General features: G+C 35.3%; 1 protein-coding gene across 1 annotated transcript in view; it reads right to left on the minus strand.

The window, feature by feature from the left end:
* LOC145239785 (alpha-parvin-like) overlaps positions 1 to 23,403 on the minus strand; it is a 471,664-nt gene extending 448,261 nt beyond the window's left edge. The window contains exon 1 of the mRNA XM_080103283.1: positions 23,246 to 23,403. Within this exon, the coding sequence (XP_079959409.1) occupies positions 23,246 to 23,336 (91 nt within the window). The 5' untranslated portion in view covers positions 23,337 to 23,403. The remainder of the gene's footprint in view (positions 1 to 23,245) is intronic.
* Positions 23,404 to 23,689: the final 286 nt, after the last annotated feature.

Genomic DNA, 23,689 nt, shown 5'->3' on the forward strand with positions numbered 1-23,689 from the left:
GTTATACATTTATTTTTTGACAACTTTTTCGAATCTATATGTACAGTAGTACAAACCCAATAAAAACACTAAAAATTATTCAATTAGGTAGAAAAGTAACTTATCTTTCCTTTGAAAATATTTACTTGTTATATATTTGTTTTTGTTGACAACTTTTTCAAGTCTTTGTGCAAGTACAAACCCAAAGGTGTATTTTTCTGTCTAATTTTATTTAAATTTAAATTTCATAATATCTTTTTTGGGGGAGGGTATTTTTTTTACATTAGGTTCACCTCCACAATTTTCGACTATGCTGAATAAGAAAATCTCATTTAAAATTTGCAGAGGCAATTAGTTTTCGAGATATAAAGACCTGTACTATGCACTATAATTCACTGACGGCCATGAATAAACACTCCCAACCTCCCCATATTAAGAACGGCTTTCGGAATAAACAACACCCATGCCTAACCACATGTTTTAACCTTTTACCTGTCTTTCGTTTTTTAAAAACGGCTTTTGGAATAAATACCACCATTCTCCCCATGTTAAGAACGGCTTTCAGAATAAACACCCCCAACCTACACATGTTAAAAATTGTGGAGGTGGACCTAATGTGAAAATTTACCTTTTGTTTTTTTAATAAATTGTTAGTTGAAAGCACAGAATAGTGACAAAACACCATCCCCTCCCCTTGGTAAGAATAGCAACAAAAAAAAAAATAATGGTTTTCTTGGTAGAAACCTTTCTGTATTTCACCTAACAATTTCTGGTGCTAATGAACTTATTGATCCGTGCTATTTTTTTAAATCATATTTCCAAGTTTAATTAAAGTTTTATATGTTTTTTTTATTCAATTGTAAGGTTAAAGTACAGAATAGATACAAAACACCCTCCCCTCCCCATATTAAGAATGGCTTTTTTAATAATAACGTTATTATTTCAGCATGGATCACTCTCTACATGAGTCCCTAATATTTTTTTCAGCCATTCTTACCATAGAGAGAGGATGGTGTTTTGTAACTATTCTGTGCTTTTTTAGCTAACAATTTATTATTAAAAAAAGATATTGTGAAAGTTGAATTTAACTTGAAAAAAAAAAATGTGAACGGCGCGTTCAACATTGTAGCCGGACCTTATTTGGCAATAAGGTCACGTTAGTCGATTAATGGGTGCTAATGCACTTACTGATTCACGCTATTTTTTAAAATCGTATTTCCAAGTTTAATTAAAGTTTTGTTTTCTTGGTATTTTTTTAGATTAGATCCACCTCCACAATTTTCTTTTAACTGACGACTTCTCAAGGTTTCCGATTATGCTGAATACAGAAATCGCATTGAAATTTTGCAGAAATAAGTAGTTATCGAGATATAAATAGTTGTTTTATGCATTGTATTTTTTGGCGGCCATCTTTGTTACACGCATAGATTTGTTTATGACGCGCGCAAGCGTGTAAAAAGATGGCTGCCAGAGATTACAATGCATTATACAAATTTTTAATATCTCGATAACTACTTATTTCTGCAAAATTTCAATGTGATTTCCGTATTCAGCATAGTCGAAAACCTACAAAAGTCGTCATTTAAAAGAAAATTGTGGAGGTGGACCTAATCTAAAAATTTACCGTTTTTTTTTATTCAATTGTAAGGTTAAAGTACAGAATAGGTACAAAACACCCTCTTCTCCCCACGTTAAGAATGGCTTTTTAAATAATAACGTTATTATTTCAGCACGGATCAATAAGTGCACAAGTACCTAATTTCTTTAAAAACATTCATATTTTCTCATATAAAAACAACTTCTGTAAAAAAAAAAGAAAAAACGTGCACTTTCAATTTTTGTTAAAAAAGTTTTCTTAAAAAAAAAACAAAAAATATGGTAAAAAAAGCAAAGAACAAAATGTTAATCGGTATTCATGCAGAGAGTGATCCGTGCTGAAATAATAACGTTATTATTTAAAAAGCCATTCTTAACATGGGGAGGGGAGGGGGTTTGTACCTAATTTGTACTTTTACATTACAATTGAATAAAAAACATATCATAAAACTTTAATTAAATGTGGAAATACGATTTAAAAAATAGCGTGGATCACTCTCTGCATTAGCACCGAAAGTACAGAATAGTTAGAAAAAAATCCTCCCTCCCCATGTTAAGAATGGCTTTCTAAATAATGTTAATGCTTCAGTACTCTTCCTTGTCTGCTTAAGTTTAATTTTTGTTTATTAAATTGTTAGGTGAAAGTCCAGAATAGTTACAAAAAACCCTCTTATTGCTGATACCAATGATGAAATTATGAATATTTATTGATTTTAAACTACCAACGAGACTAAACTACCATAGATTAACCTACATAAGTGTACATATCACATGGAGTTTTATAGTAATCCCCTCCTCAAAAAAAAAAAAGAAAAGAAAAACTTTACGACTAAATTAAAAAAAAAAAAAAAAAAATTGTATCAAAATCGGGGGAAAAATATGGGAATCATCCCATATATACATATACAGGGAGTCCTTGGTTTACACCGGTCCCAACTTAAACGCTGTTTTGAAGTTATAAATGCGCCCCATAAGAATATAAAAAATAATATCAAGTGTCATTCCATCTTACGTCATTTAACGTCATAAGTGACGTAAACAAACATAGACTAGTTTCTGGCATGCGGCGAAGGAATATACTTTGTTTTGGTTGTGGGTGAGGAAGATGGTGTAGCTACCGACGCCTCAGTTTCAGTTGTTTACAGCGGTTCTCTCTCTCTCTCTCCCTCTCTCTCCCTCTCTCTCTCTCTCTCTCTCTCGTGTGTTTGATCGTTTTTTTTTTTTTAATTTTTGCCCTTTGCTTTGACTCACAAGTGTAAGGCAGATTCTTCTGATGGATGTGCATCAAAGAAAAAAAAATCCATTACCATGAAAATTCAATTGGACATTATAAAGCGATCTAAAAATGGTGAAATACCAACGAACATTGGCTGGTCACTTGGTCTTAGTCATTCGACTGTGGCTACCATTATTAAGGATAAGGCGCGCATCATTGAACATATGAAAGCGATAGTGATAACCAAGCAGCGTAAGGATCTAATTATTGAAATGGAAAGATTATTAGTGCTTTGGTTGAAAGATCAAAATCAATGGCGCATTCAGGTGAGCCTTATGGTGATTTAGGAGAAGGCGAAAAGATTGTTCAAAGTGTGGAAAAAAGAAAGGGGAGAAGAAAGTGAAAGTGAAGAGTTTGCGGCTAGTAGTGGTTGGTTTATGCGATTTAAGGCTCGGGCCAATTACCATAACCTTAAAGTGAAAAGTGAAACTTCTAGTGGGGATGAGAAAGCAGCAAGTGAATTTCCTAAAGCGTTAGCTGAGATAATTAAGGAGGAGGGCTAGTCTGCTCAGCAAGTGTTCAACGTGGATGAGACAGGTTTATTTTGGAAGCATATGCCTAACCAGACGTACATGGTCAAGGAGGAGAAGTTGGCACCCGGTCATAAAGCCAGCAAGGAGAGGCTGACTTTACTTCTTCAGGGAAATGCTGTTGGCAACTTCAAACTGAAACCCTTGCTGATATATCAGGCTCAAAGTCCCAGGGCACTCAAGGGCATTTGGAAGAGTCAACTACCAGCCATTTGGAAATCAAATAAGAAGGCATCGGTGACACTTGCGGGATTTGAGGACTGGCTTGTCAACCATTTTGTGCCTAGTGTGGAGCGGTATTTCACCTCCAAGGGTATCTCATTTAAGGTGTTGCTAATGCTGGACAATTGCCCCTGAACATCTTGCCCAGCTGAGAAACTTTCACCCTAATGCCAAGATGATTTACCTTTCACCTAATACCACAGCATTTTTAAAACCTATGGGTCAAGGGGTGATTGCTTCATTTAAGGCCTACTACCTCCTAAAGACAGTTGTTATGGCATTACAGGCAACTAAAACCAGGAAGGATTTGACTCTGAAGGGCGTTTGAAAGTCCTGCAACATCCTTGATGCTGTGAAGAACATTGCTGATTCCAGGGAGGAGATTAAGATAACAAACATGAATCGTGTTTGGAAAAACTGTCCTCAATTTGTGAATGATTTCCATGGGTTTGAGGACACAGTTGACCATGTTATTAAGAAGATTGTTATCCTGAGTAAGGAAATCGATCTGGACATGGAGGTTGATGATGTTACAGAGCTGCTGTAATCTCATGGAGAGGAGTTATCTAATGAGGACATGATACAACTGGAGAAGCAGATCATAGAAGAAGAAGAAGAAGAAGAAGAATCACCCACCACAGAGCATAAGGCAGGACTTGGCAAAAAGTTTTGATGAGGTGCAGTAAGCATTGGCAACTTTTGAGGCTCAGAATCCCAACTTGGAAAGGTTCACTAGGGTTCCTAGAGGCACCATGGATTTAATGCAGTGTTACAAGGAGATATTGGATGAGAAGAAGATCCTGTCTGTCCAGTTTAACCAGGAGCGGTATTTTAAGAAAGTAGAAAGATCTGTACCTTCTACCTCAGTTGTCTCTACTACTCCAGACTTACCAGCAAAAGAGCCTCTACCTTTTACCTCAGCTGCCCCATCTCCTCCACCATCTTCTGTAGATTCTGTCCAGAGGATCCAAACTCACCTGCCCCATCCTCTCCAGCACCTTTCGCAGCTTCCTCCCCACAATAAACCTCTCTCCCCATCCCTTGTAACGTCCCTTTCAGTGTGCAAGCCAACCAAAAGAACAAAGGTAAGGAGTTGTTTTCTTTCTTATTAATATTTACTTTAATCTATTTGGTAAAGAATTGTTTTCTCTTTTTTTAACACTTTTTTGTCATTAACTGTTACATTTTATTATAGTATAGTACTGTATAGTAGACAGTATTTTATTTTTGATGTTCCAACTTACGCTGAAGAAATTTGGGTAACAATGCATCTTAAGAACAGATCAACGTTGTAATTCGAGGACCCCCTATATATATATATATATATATATGTCACCTCCATCATCGTGAGCCCAGGTTGATTTTTGTGTGTTGATAGTTTTTTGAAAGCTTTATTCAAAAGGACAAAAATATGCGAGAGAGAGAGAGAGAGAGAGAGAGAGAGAGAGAGAGAGAGAGAGAGAGAGAGAGAGAGAGAGAGAGTCCTTCTTACTACATCAGCCACTCGCATCTTGGGGACAGCACCCAAACATGTTTTTCTTTGTTCAGATCTTACTAGCTAACGTTGAGAGAAAGAGGATTTTGCTGCGAAATCATGTGGTCGACATAATTTTTGCTCTCTGGCCCTTGACCTCTAAACTTTTTCATTCCAACACGACTACTACTATATAATATTTATTTAAAAAAATATCTACAGGATCAGCTGAACCTGGGGAGTACTTTGAGTTGCAATCTAACATAGCGAGAAGGCTGTCTTTGATCTGCAGAGATTTTTTCCATCGACAGAAACAGCTGTTTGTCTTTCTGAAGTAGTTAAAGTGGTATTGTGGCAGTCGTACATATATTGATCTTTTTCTTCTTTTTCTCTTTGTGGCTAGAATAATATAAACCATTATAAAAGGTTCCTTTAGTCTTTAACAGACTATCAATACCCACAAAGGGGTGCCTGCGCGTGCAATTTTTGTGGCAGATGCGCAATCTCCAACCACACTTTTCCTGAGTCGACATTGTTAAATACCAGTGGCAAGTGAAATGTATGCACAGGATGACTGGAAACAAATGCCGAGATAAGCGGAGAGCACATACAGTGCCTAGAATTCCCAAACGGTCACCCATCTGGTACTAACTAGGCTCAATGTTGCTTAACTTCGATGATCTGACGCGAACCAGTGTGTTAAAGTGATTATGCTGTATACAAGAAGCCATTATAAAGAACAACAAATAACACCATTATTTTGCTCCGGGATTACAGTAAGTTGCAGCAAGTTAAAAATATTTATTATTCAAACTCGTTCCAAAACAAGATGTAACGGGGCTATCGTTAATTAGATTTACAGTGTTACATGACGAGTAAGGATTTTAAAAGCTATATATGTTTATAAATTGTACTTTGAACGAGCGGGAAAGTATTTTGTCATGTTTATCTTTTTTAACCAGATGGTGTGTGAGGAATGAGACAGAAAAGAAAAAAGATATTTTCAAGATTTCCAAATCGAATACGGAAAATAAATTGTATAAACTCAGTTATGTTTCTAAACTTGATGTTCAAGTTCCTCCGTCCTTAAGAAACATTTAAACTTTTGTCCAACCCAATTCTTGGATTCCAGGTTCGAATCGTCTGACTGACAGTATGATTACATCATCCATACTAACGAGTGTAAGGTAACGTGAAACGTACATATGTCTATGGGTATTAAAAAACTATTCGGCCAAGTGTTGGTACTTGAAGATTAGTGCTGAAAGTTCAATCGGAGTGATAGATTTTGGATGATGTGAGGCGAGTTAGGGCTACAAATTAAGTTAGCTGACATCACTCATGGCATGTGACAATAGTTTGGGACTAATATCCTAATATATTCAACCATTAATCGATATTGACATCAAGCAGTGAAAATAGAAAAAGAACCTAAATTGTAATTGAGTTTAACTCACAAGATGGGGGGGGGATACAGCCCTGAATCAAGATAGAAAATAACGGGAAACTACCGCCTTCCCGAGATTATCATGGCTCTACAATTTGGAGAGCCATGGTCGCTGACGCTATTAAAACAGCAGGGCCGCTGTGTGCATGCAATAGAGGTTGGGAAGGATGTATGATAATACCCCCCATTAGCTTTTAACATTCATTGGAAAATGCCATCAAGAGGCAACAATCAAAGTAGCAGTGTTATTGAACTTTCTTGACAGAAGGAATTTCTTTTCAGCTTTTCATATCTCATCTTATTGATATTAACTCATTCTGTGACGACAAAATCATAAAAAAGAACATTTTCGATCAAATTTGCAGTAATATAGCTGTATCTCACCATTCATAATCAATTATTTCTTCATTATGGTCTTTTAATTTAACTATTTTAACCTAACCTAACTGAAAGTCACCCGGACTTAGAATTAGTAGTAAAACAATTTTGTTAACTGTCCTAAACCGCTAAAGCGGCCTGGAAATGGAAGATCACTTTACATTAAATTTATATACGAAAAGGATCTCCTACTCTAAATTCTAAAATATACTTTTTATTTTTCTTCTTTTTGCTAATTTTCCAGTGTGTTCACGTGTAATCACTTAAAAACGTAGAATCTCTTTTTTTCTGGTGTATGTGTATTATTTACATGAATAGCTCAACTAGAAATTATCAAGATTGGACTTCAAAACGACCATGTTGTAACCTATTGGGAAGCAATCCTGTGGTATTGTTTTTCACAAATGGGATGCTCTTGGAAAGAACCTTTATTCATGAAAGTCTTGCTTAGTTTTAGGTATACGCAGAGAAAGAAAGGGCAATTCTTTACAGTGGTTGTAGCTAGACGAGGTTTTTGTTGTGAATGTTCTGCTGTAGAGGGTGACCAGTTAGTCGACCACCTACCATGAAAGTACTGATCGAGTAGAAAAAGACTAACAATGTATTTCTATGTCGAAGATATAGCATTTCCTTCTTCCATTTGATACCAGATGAAATTATATATATATATATATATATATATATATATATATATATATAGAGAGAGAGAGAGAGAGAGAGAGAGAGAGAGAGAGAAAGCAACTAATAGTTTTTAATGTACAAAGTACAAACTAAATTTTGCCAAAAACTGTCAATTTCAATAATGAAAGTTGCTAATTATTAATAACACAGCATTTTATCTTCATATGGATGAGAGCCCTTTTATTCCAGCTGGCTACACACACACACACACACACACACACACACACACACACACACACACACACACACATATATATAAACTGTGTCAATCGCTTTATTGTGGATTAGTAAAATATCAATATTTCACTAAATATACGTAACAAAAGAAAATGAAAATTGTATCATCAAATCACTGTTTCAGGTTTAGTTATTTTACAAAATTTTATTCAAATCCATGCGATATTCACGAAGTTATAACATTTTATTTATTACCAAGTAATTTATACTGTCCATCGCTTTATTGCAGGTCTTTAAAAAAAACAAAAAAGGGGGGTGATTAACGGTTATCAAAAAGGAAAGGATTGTTGCTGGACTCGCAGAAGGATTGTTCATCAATGATTTAGCTATGGAGCTGCCAACGGATCCAATAACTTTGGCTTCATTCGTGAACAACCCCAACACCAAATCCAGAAAGGATAAGGGCACCAGGAGAAACCTTTCACATCGTGATATTCAGAAAATTCGTAGGGAAGTCAACTGAAACCCAAACAGCACCAGTGTTTCCATTTTTGCATGAGCTTGAATTGCTCCAAGATCTAGGCAGGCTCGATGTAATGTGTTGAATGAGATGGCAAGGAACATCAAAACTATTCCAAGGCCTCCATTGAGCAAACAACATAAGGAAAAACGAAAGGCTTGGGCACAGAATTACATGAAAATGGATTTCCAACGTGTCCTATTTACAGGTGAGACCCGTGCTACTCTTGACGGTTTGGATGAATGGGCCAAAGTTTGGAACTTGAACGGAATTCCAACCCCTTATAGAGTTCATCGTCAACAAGGAGGTGGAGTCATCATGTTTTGGGTGGTAATCAATAGGGATAAGTTGGTTGGACGATTCCGAGTTCAAGAGGGTGTCAAACTTACCAGCAATGCGTACATCACCTTTTTGGATAAACATTTGTCACCATTGCTAGATGACCTACCATTGTCATGTTGCTTTCAGATGATTTTTATGCATGAGAATGCACCATCCCATTCTGTTAGGACGACTACAGCCTTCCTTTAATCTATGGGCTTCTTTGGAGAAACTCTCATGACCTGACCACCTTGTTCTCCAGACCATTGAATATTTCTGGTCAATATTAAAAAGAGGAGTTGATGAGGGAGGAGAACAATTTACTTCAAAGGATGCCTTGTGGAGAACATAATTGATATTGCTAGAGCCATAACTCTTTTTTGAGATCAAACAATTGACTTCTCCAGGCGACAAAGGGATGTTTTAAGTTATTTAAAAAATGGTGGATATGCTGATAAATAATTCATTTATTTGAGGCTTAGCACATAGGATGTGCTTTTTCTCATTATTTTTTGACAGAAAAATATAATAAAAAATAAAGTTCGCATGATAAAACATTGTATTTTTGACTTAAAACAACATTTTAAGAGACCTGCAATAATGCGATGGCCAGTGGAAATTCCATGATAAAGAATAAAATGTCATAACTTCGTGAATATCACATGAATTTGAATAAAATTTTTAGGAAATAACTAACTTTAAAGCAGTCCTTTGATGATATAATTTTCATTTTGTTGTGACGTATATTTAATGAAGTATTGATATTTTACTAATCTGCAATAAAGCGATTGACGCAGTTTATATATATATATATATATATATATATATATATATATATATATATATATATAGTAATTTATAAAATATATATGGTGATTAAGCTACACTAAATATTCCGCGTTTCATCCACTCTAGGATTCTTCAGGCTTATGCATAAGCCTGACTAACTAGCTCTACCTACGTATTGAGCACTTTTGAAGTAAATACTTAAAGTTTACGTATAAATTTATACTTTCTCTAGAAGTGTAAGCCATTTTGAGTTTCAGAACAGTTTCAGATGGTTCGCTGTTACACACAAGTCCTGGGAGGTGACTTGTTTGTAGTAGACAGTTTCACAGAACAAAATATTCTTACCGTGTCGAGACAGAAAAGAACATGGGAAATTGCTCCAGAAAAGGTTTAATATTTATGAAGCAATTCTGGTTTCTGATTGGTTGGTAGCAGAACGTGAATTAATTTGATTCGTCAGTTCTTAGCAGCATCGTTTATAAATAGAATCGTCCGGCTGTGTGGGATCATACCCCATTACAACTCCAAAATATTGCAACATCCCCCCTATTTTTTATAATGGGGAAGTCCCTTGTGTTTGTTCTGCTCAAATAAATATATATTTTTATATTCACTTAGACATAACAAAAATTAGAAATCATTTGGATCTTAGAATTTTAGCATTTAAAAAGACGCCATTTTTAATTGTGTTCAAATGTCAAAAAGGAAAATTACAAAGAGTTTTTTTTTTTAAGCAAAAGTATTAGTTACACATTAGTAGGTTAAAGTGTTAATACAAATAAAATGGATACAGTTTAACGTCTTGACCAGGACTATTTTTTTTTTTTTTCTTTTTTTGATATATAGAAATATATATACTCTGAGCATTACCCCTAGGGTTTTCCGCTGATATTCATGCAAAAAAGTAAGAGCCTTCTCATAAGTGGAACTTCGCTGGTCTGTATTTTCAATATATAGAAATCTATATACATACAGGGCAGTGAAAAAAAAATTATTCAGTCGAATTCCCCAACAAGTTTTGAGGAAAAACGTTGTAGCTTTATCCTTGTTGCGGGTTTCGTAAATACATCAGCGATATTTTGTTCTGATGATATGTAATTCAAAATAATGGATTCCTTTTTTATCTCGTTTTTTATGAAATGGTATTTTATATCTATATGCTTAGATCTTTGGTTATGTAATTAATTCTGGCTCTAAAATAGTCTTTAGGATATTTTTAAGGTAGAGTGCTTCCTGGGTTGGTGTGTAATCACGATAAATTCTGCTTCACACGTAGAGAGAGATACAATCTGTTGCTTTTTAGATTTCCATGAAATAATAGGCCCATTTTCTGAGAGTCTGAAACAATATCCAGATACACTCTTGCGATCTTCGTCGTTTGCCCAGTCTGAATCCGTCTGAATCCGAAAAACCTTCTAATTTTAGGGGATTTCTTGATTTTCTAAATACTAACTTCTGTTTTTTAGTTCCTTTTAAATAACGTAGGACTTGTTTAGCTCTGTTTAAATCCTTCATTGTCGGTCGTGATAATTTTTGTGACAGTTTTGTTACTGTATAGCATATGTCGGGCCTGGTTGCAGTCATTAAATATATAAGACTAATTTTGCGATATTGTGTGTCATTTATTATTTCACATTCTGTGTGTATATTTTTATTAATATCATTTTCGACCGGTGTAGAGCGTTTCTTGCACTCTCCCATTCCAAATTTTAATAGTATTTTGTCGATGTATCTCGATTGAGTCATCGTAACAAGTCCTTTGCTTTGAGTAAATTCTATCCCCAGAAACCAGGATATTTTGCCAAGATCGGTCATTTTGAATCTTTTACTTAATTTGTTCTTAACATCAGTTAACATTATGTCACAATTTGATGCGATTAAAATATCATCGCCCCACAAAACCAAAATCAGTAGTTTATCGTCTTTGTGTTGGGTATATAAACAGGGGTCTACAGCGCATTGTCTAAATTGTTGTTTAATAATATAATCATGAAATACTGTGTTCCAACACTGAGCACTCTGCTTTAGACCATATAATGACTTGTTAAATCGCCACACGCTATTTTTATTTTTCATTATAAATCCCTCTGGAGGGGTAATATAAATTTCACAGTCTATAGGGGCATTCAAATAAGCATTTTTTACGTCCATTTGATGGATGTTTAGGTCATTTTGTGATGCGACTTGCAGTAAAATTCTTATTGTCGTTAGGTTTGTGGTCGGTGAAAACGTAGAAAAGTATTCTTTACCATAAATCTGAGATTATCCCTTAGCAACAAATCTTGCTTTGTACTGTTCTACGCCTGATGCTGCACTCTTTTTTGTAAAGACCCATCTGGTAGAAATAACATGTTTATCTCTTGGGAGAGGCACTACCGTATAGGTATCATTTTCGGTTAAGGCATCTATTTCTTTTTTCATGGCAATTTTCCATTCAGCACAATGTTCTGAATTAATTGCTTCGTTGAAGCTTTTTGGCACATTTTCCATTGAATAGCAATAGTCGATTTAATAATCTTTTATATTGTCGACTACATTAAAAATGTAGAGAGCTCTGTTAGCGAACGTACATTTTTATTTTCGTGTACATTGGATGCTTCAACAAACAATAATAATTTTCTTGTCGATTGTGGGGCCACGGCACATGTGATTACAAAGGAATTTGATTTTATCAATTTTGATCCCAACTTTAAGCCACAAAATCATTTTGTAGAACTAGCTGACGGGAGTCGAGTCAATGATATCGTTTTGCGAAAATCTCGCTAAAGAACAATAAAGGTGAACTGTGTTTCTGTATTCTAGAAAACGCTCTTCTAATCCCAAAATTTAAACAAAATATATTTTCTGTACAAGCTGCCACAAAACAAGGTGCAAATATAAACTTAAGTCCCAGTAAATCAAAACTGGTGTACCCGAATGGAACTGTATTTGACATTAAAAAAAATGGAAGACTATATAGCGTAGTCCCATCGAAAACCGCCTGCAATGATCTACAGACATGGCATAAAATTCTTGGACACTGCAATATTCCTGATATCAAAAAGTTGCCGACTGTAGTTGATGGAATGAAAATACAAACATCACAAAACTTCAACTGCGACGTCTGTACGCAAGGGAAAATGACAAACTATCAAAACAAGATACCAGACAAAAAGGCCAAAAAAATTCTATCAATGGTGCATTGTGACTTGAACGGTCCTGTAGAACCGATGGCCAGAGAACATTATAGATATGTGTTGAATTTCGTAGATGACCATTCAGGTTTAATAATGGTTTACTTTTTAAAGAACAAATCTGATACCCTGCTAGCAACTAAGAAATATCTTGCCGAAATGGCTCCCTACAGTGAAATCAAGTGTATTCGCTCTGACAACGGTACGGAATTCACCAATAAAGGCTTTGAACTTTTACTAATTAACCATCATATCAGGCATAAAACATCAGCTCCTAGATCGCCACACCAAAACGGGACTGCTGAACGTGCGTGGCGGACACTTTTTGAAATGGCAAGATGCCTACTCATTGAATCAAAACTCCCTAAAAACCTCTGGACGTATGCACTTATGGCGGCAGCTTATATATGCAACAGGTGCTTTAACAAAACTTTTGTATATTAATTTTATGTGAGTAAATGAAGTAGTTATATATATATATATATATATATATATATATATATATATATATATATATATATATATATATATATATATATGGCCCGTTAAAAAATTATTAATTTGGTACAGGACACACATAGTCGTAATGATCATAGATTACATTTGATACCACGATGATGCTCATATTTTCTATAAATACTATTACAGCATGTGTTCTTTACAATTGTCTGATCTTTTCCCTGCTTCCTTTGTTCCAGCTTATTTGAATCATTGGTCTAGTGGTCTTCATCTATTTGCTGTCTTTATACCTCATTGCAATACAACTTCCTATTCCAGTAGCTTATTCCAAAAACTGCAGGCTTGTAGAACTCTCTTCCTGCTGATTGCCCCCCCCCCTACTTTTAACCTTGGTCTTCTCAAGAATAAAGTCAATAGGCATTTCCTGTCTTTGCAATAATCATCTTTCGCTTTTGTTAGCTTCATGCCCTGTCTGGAGCGATTTCCATAAAAAAATACAGGCTAAGATTTAAGTGTAGTATTTAAAGTGTAATAGGTTGGGAATTATTCTCTTTGAAGATATTCAAGAACAAAAATCGCCAAAGTAACAAAAGATAGATTTTCTTCTTACTGGGTTCTATCAGAAGGAAAGTCTCAAGAATCCTTGTCCACGGCAGGCAATGAAGCATCCGTTCACTCTCGACAGGATTAAAAAAAGAAAGATTTTCACACTGGCTTCCCTGACGTCAGTCCAAAGGAGCTAGCCTTGCTTTTTATTCAAAATCAATGATAGTTTCGTACGAATATCAAAATGTATGAAAGCAAGTTCAATAAAGGCACAAAATAAAACAAGTATAAGTTAACAAATGTATACATCGGGGATACACAATGGTTGGTACAAAAAATTCCAACATGATAGAGGGAATCGATTCTACAAGCATTTTCAGAGATCAAAGGAAGAATGGACCGATTGCCTGTTGCCTGAAGCCCTTTCATTGCTACTAGCAGGAATGATTTGAAGTAAACAAGCTGCCATCCAGGAACCGATGATATAATATCTGTTCCAGCCAGAATGATGCTTTAGCTTGCTACAATATGTGCCAGCTTGTTTCAGATCACTTCCAGCTGTATCTTTTATATTGTAACTATTTAACCTAATGTGTGAAGTTGTCCTTTTCAGGACAATTTTTTTTTTCGACTAATAAATACAATATGCAAAAAATTGTTCTTTTCAAGACAACTTTATTTTCCAAGTTACTGCATACAAATGCAATAAATTATCGTTTATTTTTCTAACTACTACAGGCAAATGTGATAGATCATCCTTTTCAGGAAAAATGTATTTTTTTAGATAAAGATAAAACATCCGATATTCATAGAACATGTTCTTTTCAGGACAATTTATTTTTCTCAAACAGCAACCTGAGGCAAACAGCCCATTTATGAAAAAAAAAACAAAAAAAAACTAATCAGTTACCCACAAGCCTATATCTCTTTTGCTATTTTAACTGAGAGTAAAGCTTGGTAATAACAACATAATCTTTCGATTCTATTACTTTTGAATTTTAAAAATTAGGATTGAGAATTTGTATTATTTGGATCATATTCAAACTAGTATTCTTATCTTGAATGTTATTCTCGCAATGTTTCTGTCAAACTTAGGAATTTGTGCAGAATTTCAAACAAAACTCTTTATTTAATCCATGGGAGTTGCATCCTTTTGTTTCCTTCCAGCTGGAGGTTCCCCTTGGTCCCAAAGCCATCAGAGTCTAAACCATTGTTGTAGTGACTTGTTCTCTGTTGGCTGAGGTGTGGTCCTATGCAGTTCTAGGAGGTCAACCCTTCCAAGTTTTGCCTTTTCACCCTTTAAGAAAGGCTTAGTTTATTGCTAATTGCTTAAGGTGCCCTTACCGGGGAATATTGATGGGTTTGTTGAGACATGTTTTGCAGGCCAAGGTGGTCTTCCTCTAGGGCACTGTATTTTTTAATCTTACTTTCCATACCTTGTATCACATCTTCCCATAATGAGAGGAAGATAAGCAACAGCTTGATTTTGTTCTGTCAGCTATGATTGGATAGAAGTCTTAAATAACTTTTAACTGTATTCTTAGTATCATCCGTACTGAAGATTGAACCTTCAACCTCCAAAAGACTGTCACTTAAAACTAATTATAACTTTGCACTTTATTTGAAAGATTCCCAATTTTTGTTTCTTTGTTTTTTATTTTTTTTACAAGGGAGCCACCACTTACCAAGGCCCGAAGGCCACTCAAGGCTAAGGTTTAATGAATGTAAGCTGGTAGTGTAGTAATCGTTAATCATGTAAATTGGGTAGAATATGATTATTTAAGGAGACGGCTCAACAAGAACTTATTTACATTGGACTTGAAGGCTACTATGTTGTAATCTTCCAGAAAGCAGGCCAGTGGAACAGTGTTCTGTTACGTTGTCTCTATAATAAAGGGTTGAGTGTTTGTTGCGTCATCTCTAATAATGGATTAGAAGAGATGACGCGTTATATTATATATTTATGTTGTATCATAAAGGGAATCGTGTGTGAGTGACATGTATTTTCAGAACCTACCTCTGCTTCTTCGATGTTGGACCATCTGGAATTTCTCGTCCTGGAGGGAGACTTGATACCTGTTTTTGGATGAAGATTCAATCACTCCAAGACAAGGAATTAGTTCTATAGTTTATTTCACTTTTTCCAGATGTCCTGCAGAAGTTGGAAAGTGAAATCAGCCTGTGTGGGTTCTTCTTCTACACACGTCAGCGTTTGTCCCCCACCCCCAGTGAAGAGGAGGAGACAACGGGAAGCCGTCCGTTGTCTTCTGAGTCCAAATCAAATCTCAACGATTCAGCTAACCTGATCACATGAATCACACGCAATCAAATTAGCTGATCTTTTACTTCCGGCCAACATATCTACACTATAATTCACCCCCCCTCTCTCTCTCTCTCTCTCTCTCTCTCTCTATCCATTCTCTAACAGTTCTACAGGTGGGCAGTTCTAGTAAAGAAGCTTTGTTCATGGATTCTGCGTTTAGATTTAGGCACAGATAGAGAGTGGGAGAAATTGTAGCTAGTTAAGTGTTTTTCGTGAATGTTTGACAAGGGGCGACCATAGATTGGAACACCGACACGCACTTGCCATGAAAATAATGATAAAGCAGAAACAGGCTCGCAACGTCCCTTTTGTGGGTAAAAGGTTGCTAGGAAGAGAAAAGGGCATCACCTACTAGATTTCGAAGCTGGTTTTGAACTCTAACAAGGTAAGATAGGGTGTGTCAAGCAGCTCCTTCCCAAATGTGGCAACAGCATTTCATCTTAGGATGTACTTGGTTCTTATACAGCTAGAGGATGGCATTAGCAGTGAGATATGTACTGGAGTGGTAGAGTGATCCAACCATTTTTCCAGCCATCTTGACACTAGATTTGATGCATGTGTTTGACTGTTATCTATGTTTTGTTAATCCACTTTTGTTTATTTATGTTTGTGATGCAGACATCTTTATTGGAACTACAACAAGATATAATGACAGATCTTCAAACCTTCATACACGAAATTTGCCATCACTATGTATTGGGCGTATTACATATTTGTGGCAGTTTTTACCCCAAAGGTGGGTAAACTTTAAAAGGATTATGGATGGTCGTCCATCGAAATGACAGGGACCATCTGATCATCCTGGATAAATGATGGATGACACATGCTGAATTGTGAAACAAGGGTTGCGCAATCCCTAGCCACTCTTCTTCGTAGTCGGTACTATTTGAGTCAAATGGCAAGGATAATTCCCAGACAACTTGAAACACTGCCAAGATAAGCAGAGAGCACATACAGCAGCTAGTATTCCAAAATGGTCAATCTTTCATATTATAATTTAGTATGACCACGTAAACGGTGTGATAAAAAAATGCTTTAATATTCATTAAGTTAAGTTTGCCAGGGATCAAATTGGTGAGTGTAGGGTAAGAAAAGTATTTTTACATTGAAGAAATTCAAGAAATAAATATATATATATATATATATATATATATATATATATATATATATATATATATATACAGAGAATAAATGACAAAAAGTTATATTCCAAAATTCATGATGTTGACCATCTTATAATCTATTCCTTTAATTCAGTTGACTTATACAATTCTTGACAGTATCTGTTTTGTAGCACAAAATCAATCACTTAATTATTATATCAATCAATGAATCTATTATGCCCTTAACTCATCAGAAGAAATAGCAACAGTCAATCCGTCAAAAGGAATTGAAATGTGATTTGACATGGTAAAAAGAAAATTGGAAGAGAAGCTGTAGATACCTTTATATTTTACCATTATGCCATATTGAATTTTTTACAAACAAAGTCATTAAACCCACCTATTCGTACTAACAATTTTATTTAATTTATGAATCTTCCACCAAAATGTTCTATTTAATAATTTATAATAATAATAATTTAATAATATAACTTTTTGTCATTTATTCTCTATATTGCTCTATAAGTACATTGAGCTTCTTAAATAAGGATTGATATATAATAAGAAAATATATTTCTACAGAAATATATATATATATATATATATATATATATATATATATATATATATATATATATATATATATATATAACTATTTCCACAGCCAGACAATATATTATATATATTCTCTCACATTCTGAATATATATATATATATACATATATAAATATATATATATATATATATATAAAATATATTTTAGTCATCGACATACAGATCTGTTTCGTTGTTTCACAACTCATCAGTGCCGCTAGACTAACACCTCTCCGAAGCCGAGGATAGAACCTAGAACCGTCGTGATGACAGTCGGCAGTCCTACCCCCTGACTACAGAATCGGTGGCCGAAATTAAACTGTCCGAACGTCTATTTAAATAAACATCCGTCCGCCACTCGTAGAGGGCTCAAACGTTTGTTTGTAAACAAACCGCGAGCTTCGCATTATTTCAGCTAAATTAAGTAGCGAGTAAGATAATTTACGAGAGTGCTCTACTGAAGAGGGGAGCTTTATAAAATATATTTTAGTCATCGACATACAGACCTGTTTCGTTGTTTCACAACTCATCAGTGCCGCTAGACTAACACCTCTCCGAAGCCGAGGATCGAACCTAGAACCGTCGTGATGACAGTCGGCAGTCCTACCCCCTGACTACGGAATCGGTGGCCGAAATTAAACTGTCTGAACGTCTATTTAAATAAACATCCGTCCGCCACTCGTAGAGGGCTCAAACGTTTGTTTGTAAACAAACCGCGAGCTTCGCATTATTTCAGCTAAATTAAGTAGCGAGTAAGATAATTTACGAGAGTGCTCTACCGAAGAGGGGAGCTTTATAAAATATATTTTAGTCATCGACATACAGACCTGTTTCGTTGTTTCACAACTCATCAGTGCCGCTAGACTAACACCTCTCCGAAGCCGAGGATCGAACCTAGAACCGTCGTGATGACAGTCGGCAGTCCTACCCCCTGACTACGGAATCGGTGGCCGAAATTAAACTGTCCGAACGTCTATTTAAATAAACATCCGTCCGCCACTCGTAGAGGGCTCAAACGTTTGTTTGTAAACAAACCGTGAGCTTCGCATTATTTCAGCTAAATTAAGTAGCGAGTAAGATAATTTACGAGAGTGCTCTACCGAAGAGGGGAGCTTTATAAAATATATTTTAGTCAAATATATATATATATATATATGTATGTATTTGTGTGTAACATTGCCGCTGGTGCTGAGAGCAACTGCGACTGCATAAAGATATGCAAATGATCAAGTCAGCTGCACAAAGTGACGTCACAGCAGAGACAAAATTGCGTGTGGCCGGAGAAGCAGGGGTGTTTGGAGGAGTGGTGTTCAAGACGTAGCCGGTGTTCAAAAAAGCATATATCCAAGATGTGTTTGAGGCGTAGAGGATTCGAAATGTGTTTTAGACACGAGAGAGCCGAAAAGGACATGATCAAGACACGAGTTCTGTAGAAGATGGGATTGAAGATATGTTCAAGACGCGTGAGTGGCATCATAGTAGAGGCAAAAAGTAACACGCAGCCGGCAAAGGAGAAATGAACTGTTTAAATATTTAGAAAGAAATGCGTTGTTGGAAATACCAGATATAAACGCTTTTGTTTAAAACTGAAATGCGAGTCTCTTCCTTTCCTCTGTATTTTTTTTATATAACGAGAACGTTACATATCTATATCTATAAATAGTTTAAAAGTTATTTTGCCCAAACAATAATTATGTATATGATATTTATTTTCCTTAAAAGATTAGTAAACTATAAAAAAAAAAATTAAGAATTTGATCGAAGTAGAATCAATTCATGGCAAATTAGAAGAAACCTTTTCCAGCTAAAACACGGAAAATACCACTCATAAAGCTGACATGTTCTTATTTAGCATGACCTCGAATAGCTTATGGTAAAACAAATAACTGTAATATTCATTCGTTTAAGTCAGGAACTAAATTAATGCCCGTGGAGTAGAAAAATATGCCCTTTCATTCAAGAAATTCAAGAAACCAACTCTATAACGTTATTTATGCCTGGGCAACGCCAGATAGCCTTCCTGGTATATTCTTACGTGTAACAATATTGTCAGATTGAAAAAGGAAAAAAAGAAACCTAAAGATTTATGAAATATAGCGAGAAATGCAAATATAATTATTTCACAGGAATGGCGATATTCGAATAACAGGTGTGACCTATAACCTTGCCAGGATTGTTTACAGCTAGGGTCCAGGAGTTCAGTAGACAGTGTTGTAGACAGAATTGACGAAAGATATTTTTTAGAATCTGGGAACACAAACGTTTCTCCATCTGAGAAAGAGGCGAAGAGAAAAAGAAGAAAGATTATTAGTTTAGAATTTCTATATTTGAAAAAGAAAAAAATCTCAAAGCAAAACGCAAGTTAGAGATTTGCTTCTGTTCGCCAAAGTAATTTATGTCGTTCTGAGATAACCACCTGTAATTGGGATCTCTGTCACCAAATAATATCGCCCAGAACTATAGAACTTAATAATCAAAAGTCAATACAAAACACTGAACAGAAAGTACAATTATACATTTTCCTTCCCAACTCAGTATTGTGACATTTAATCAAATAAAATATTTTCATGCGAAAAAGTTCACATCTTGACTTATTAATATTTTTTCTGCTTTAAAATCTTTTCAGCTCTTCAACAGTACAGCTCTGATGACCATTGCCGGATGATTGCCTTCTTGAAATTGACAGCGTGGGGAGAGCGGTAATCAACGGATCTGAATATATGTGATTTTCATGCGAGCAGCAAACTTTTCATAAGCTCAATACCGAGTGGCCCACCGAAAATCCCCCAAGAACGGCCATCTTTGGTGACGTCATGAGAAGTTGGGGTACATTTTCAATGGCGCCGTTGGTAAAGGTGTTGTACTTTGTGTGGCTGCTGACTTAAGGGGTGTCTCAACTCTATAAATATTTTAAAAAGGTTTTTCTAAATAACCAATTAAAATTGAAAATTATTAAACTTAAAAATATTTGAATAAAAATGGTAATATTAGGGATCAGGGCTGTGAGCGGGAGTACACAGGGGTTCTGATAAGTCTTAAGTCTAATATATCTAGCTAAAAAAAAATTATTTAGGTATACACAAGTTGCATATAAGTAAAGATATGTATTATTTCAACCTTCAACACTCCAAAAAATAATGCATGGTGCCTCTCCATAAAAAAAAAGAAGAAGAAGAAGAAGAAGAAGAAGAAGAAATAATAATAATAATAATAATAATACTAATAATACTAATAATACTACTACTACTAATAATAATAATAATAATAATAATAAGAAGAAGAAGAAGAAGAAGAAGCTGCACAAAATAATTCAATTAGAACCAACCACATCAAAGCAAGTATCGACAAGACACAAGAAAACAGCAAATACAGACTCTCTGGACAAGGAGCTGAAACAATAAACCACATAATAAGTGAATGCAGCAAACTAGCCCCAAAAAGAATATAAAATTGACACGATCAAGTGTGAAAGGCAGTACATTGGCAATTATGCAAACAAATGCATATTGAACACACATACAAATGGTACAAACATAAACCAGCAATAGTACTGAAAAATGAAAGTCACAAGATCCTATGGGACATGGATATACAAACGGATACACCCATCCGAACAAGAAGATCGGATATTATAATAAAGGAAAAGTCCTGCCAGATTGTAGACTTTGCTGTTCCAGCAGACCACAGAGTAAAGAGCAAAGAGACTGAAAAGCGGAGCAAATACACGGAACTGGCCAGAGAGCTCAAAGGGATCTGGAGCATGAAGAAAGTTAAGACAACACCACTAATAGTAGGAACGCTAGGAACGATGCCAAAAACTTTTTAAAAGATTAGGAGAGACTGGAATCCGAGGGATGGCAGAAAAATACAACGAATTTCAATCATGAAAACTACAAAAATATTAAGGAAAACCCTGGAATGTGGAAACTAGCACAACACATAAACAACACGGAAACTGCTACAGATACAAACACGCACGAACATCACATAGAATCATGAAAATTGAAACTGTATAATTGAAAAATACCGCCTTCCATTTTTTTTGGGGGGGGGTATCACCATAAATGGGCACCACACCAAATAATGAGGGTCAAGGAGGATGGAAAGACTAAGGATAAAAAGCACCAGCCAAACCTCGGGGAGGCTTATTGCTACCCAAATCCCAGTGAATCCAATAGTAACAGCCAACAAGTATTCAATGGTAAGCGCCTGTTGTGATAAGCAAATTCTTTTGCAAAGGTTATCAAAAGAGGTGGAGAGTATTGGAAATCTGGTGAGACTTGTTGTCACTCAGACTCCAGGGAAAACCACAAGTTGTTCTCAAAAAGCAATCTTTGATGGCTTGTATGACTACTCCAAGTGAGTAAATAATAATAATAATAATAATAATAATAATAATAATAATAATAATAATAATAATAATAAGGCCTAATACAAGTTTTAAAGGCCAAACTACTTCAAAAGAGGTCAAATTTGCGAAATTTGACCTTAAAAAGACCAATTTGACAATCCTGGACAAGAATATAAGAGTGATTATCCTTTGATGTAGCCTCCTTTTCGAATATTATTATAATAATATATGATCATTGTTGTTATGGTCGAAAAAGGAACTTGTAGTAATTTTGACGTGGAGCAGTTCTTTATTGAAGAAACAAGTCGGCAAAACGTTACGTAAAAATGGGAACATTCGAAAGAAACATGGCAAAAAAAAAAGAAAAAAAAAAGATTAACATTGTCTACCAAAGGAGTAAATTAAAGATTGTCTCTTGCAATGTGATTTTATTATTTGTATTGAACTATGTAGCACAATATTACTTTCCGGATATTTATTAGTACTTAATAATTTATCTTATTTAGGTCAGTTCTATATTTAAAATACAATGGATGCTGTTTTGGTTAATGTGTTAAAGTCATATTTGCTGCGTGTTATTGGTTTTTCTTTTCAAAAAACTAATTATTTTGCGCTACCCAGAAAAATATCTGCTTTATTAAAATATATTTGTAGATTAAATATATTTCTCATTCTCTGTGGAATTTCCATGGGTCCTGCTAATAATAATAATCTATTGCTAAATGCTAATAATAATAATCTATTGTTAATGCTAATAATAATAATCTATTGTTAATGCTATTGCTAATGGAGATTTAGTATCTGTCTGTCTGAAATTGAAACTACACAATCACTTCAATTAATATGCTATTGTACACTCTTTTTTTTCTCAATTTAAGGAAGGGGATAATGTAGTATCTTTTCTGTTGTCATGATGCCACCTTCCCAAGCATTACCGTCTTCTTTTCTTTTAGGGGGAGAAGGCACTAGTGTGGTATCTGTTCAGTTGCCATGAAACCATCTTCCCAGGCATTACCTCCTCTTTTGAAGAGTATCTCTTCTGATACCATCTTCCCATCTGTTACTCTCTTATTGGGAGGTAGTGCAGGATGTGTTCCTTCACCATAATACCATCCTTCTAAGCCTTACCTTCTCATTCTTTGAAAGGGAAGTGTAGCCGTAAAACCATTTTCCCAGCGATTATCACCTCCTTTGTGGGGGGGGGGGTCTAGTAATGTACTACTACTACTACTACTACTACTACTACTACTACTACTACTACTACTAATAATAATAATAATAATAATAATAATAAACAAGCACTGACCTTTGTGTCGTCGCTCCTTCTCCGTCTTTCTTCTCTCCTCTCGCTTCTCCCCATCGTTGGGCACACATTGCGTCCATGAGCAGCCGTACATTATTGTCAACAGATATCTGACCGACCCTCCCAAGCCACAAACAAAAACACACACACACAAAAAAAGGACACCGTTTAACGATAAGTTCACCGTTTAAATCAATGGTTTTATCAATAATCCGGCTCAGCTTAGGTGGAAAAAGAAATAAAATTGAAAAGACAGCCAGACGAAACGATAGAAAGAAAGAGGCAAAAAAATTAATTAAAAATGATGGTCTCATATAATATCTGCAATGAGAGATAGCTTGTTAACACTCAGCCATCAAAATCAATGATCGTGATTGTTGATCTTTACGTGGAGAGTAAATCGGATTGTATTAGAACGACCCCCACCTCTCTCTCTCTCTCTCTCTC

Source organism: Euprymna scolopes, chromosome 19, assembly GCF_053919585.1.
Source record: "Euprymna scolopes isolate OS-2025 chromosome 19, ASM5391958v1, whole genome shotgun sequence".
NCBI lineage: Eukaryota > Metazoa > Mollusca > Cephalopoda > Sepiida > Sepiolidae > Euprymna > Euprymna scolopes.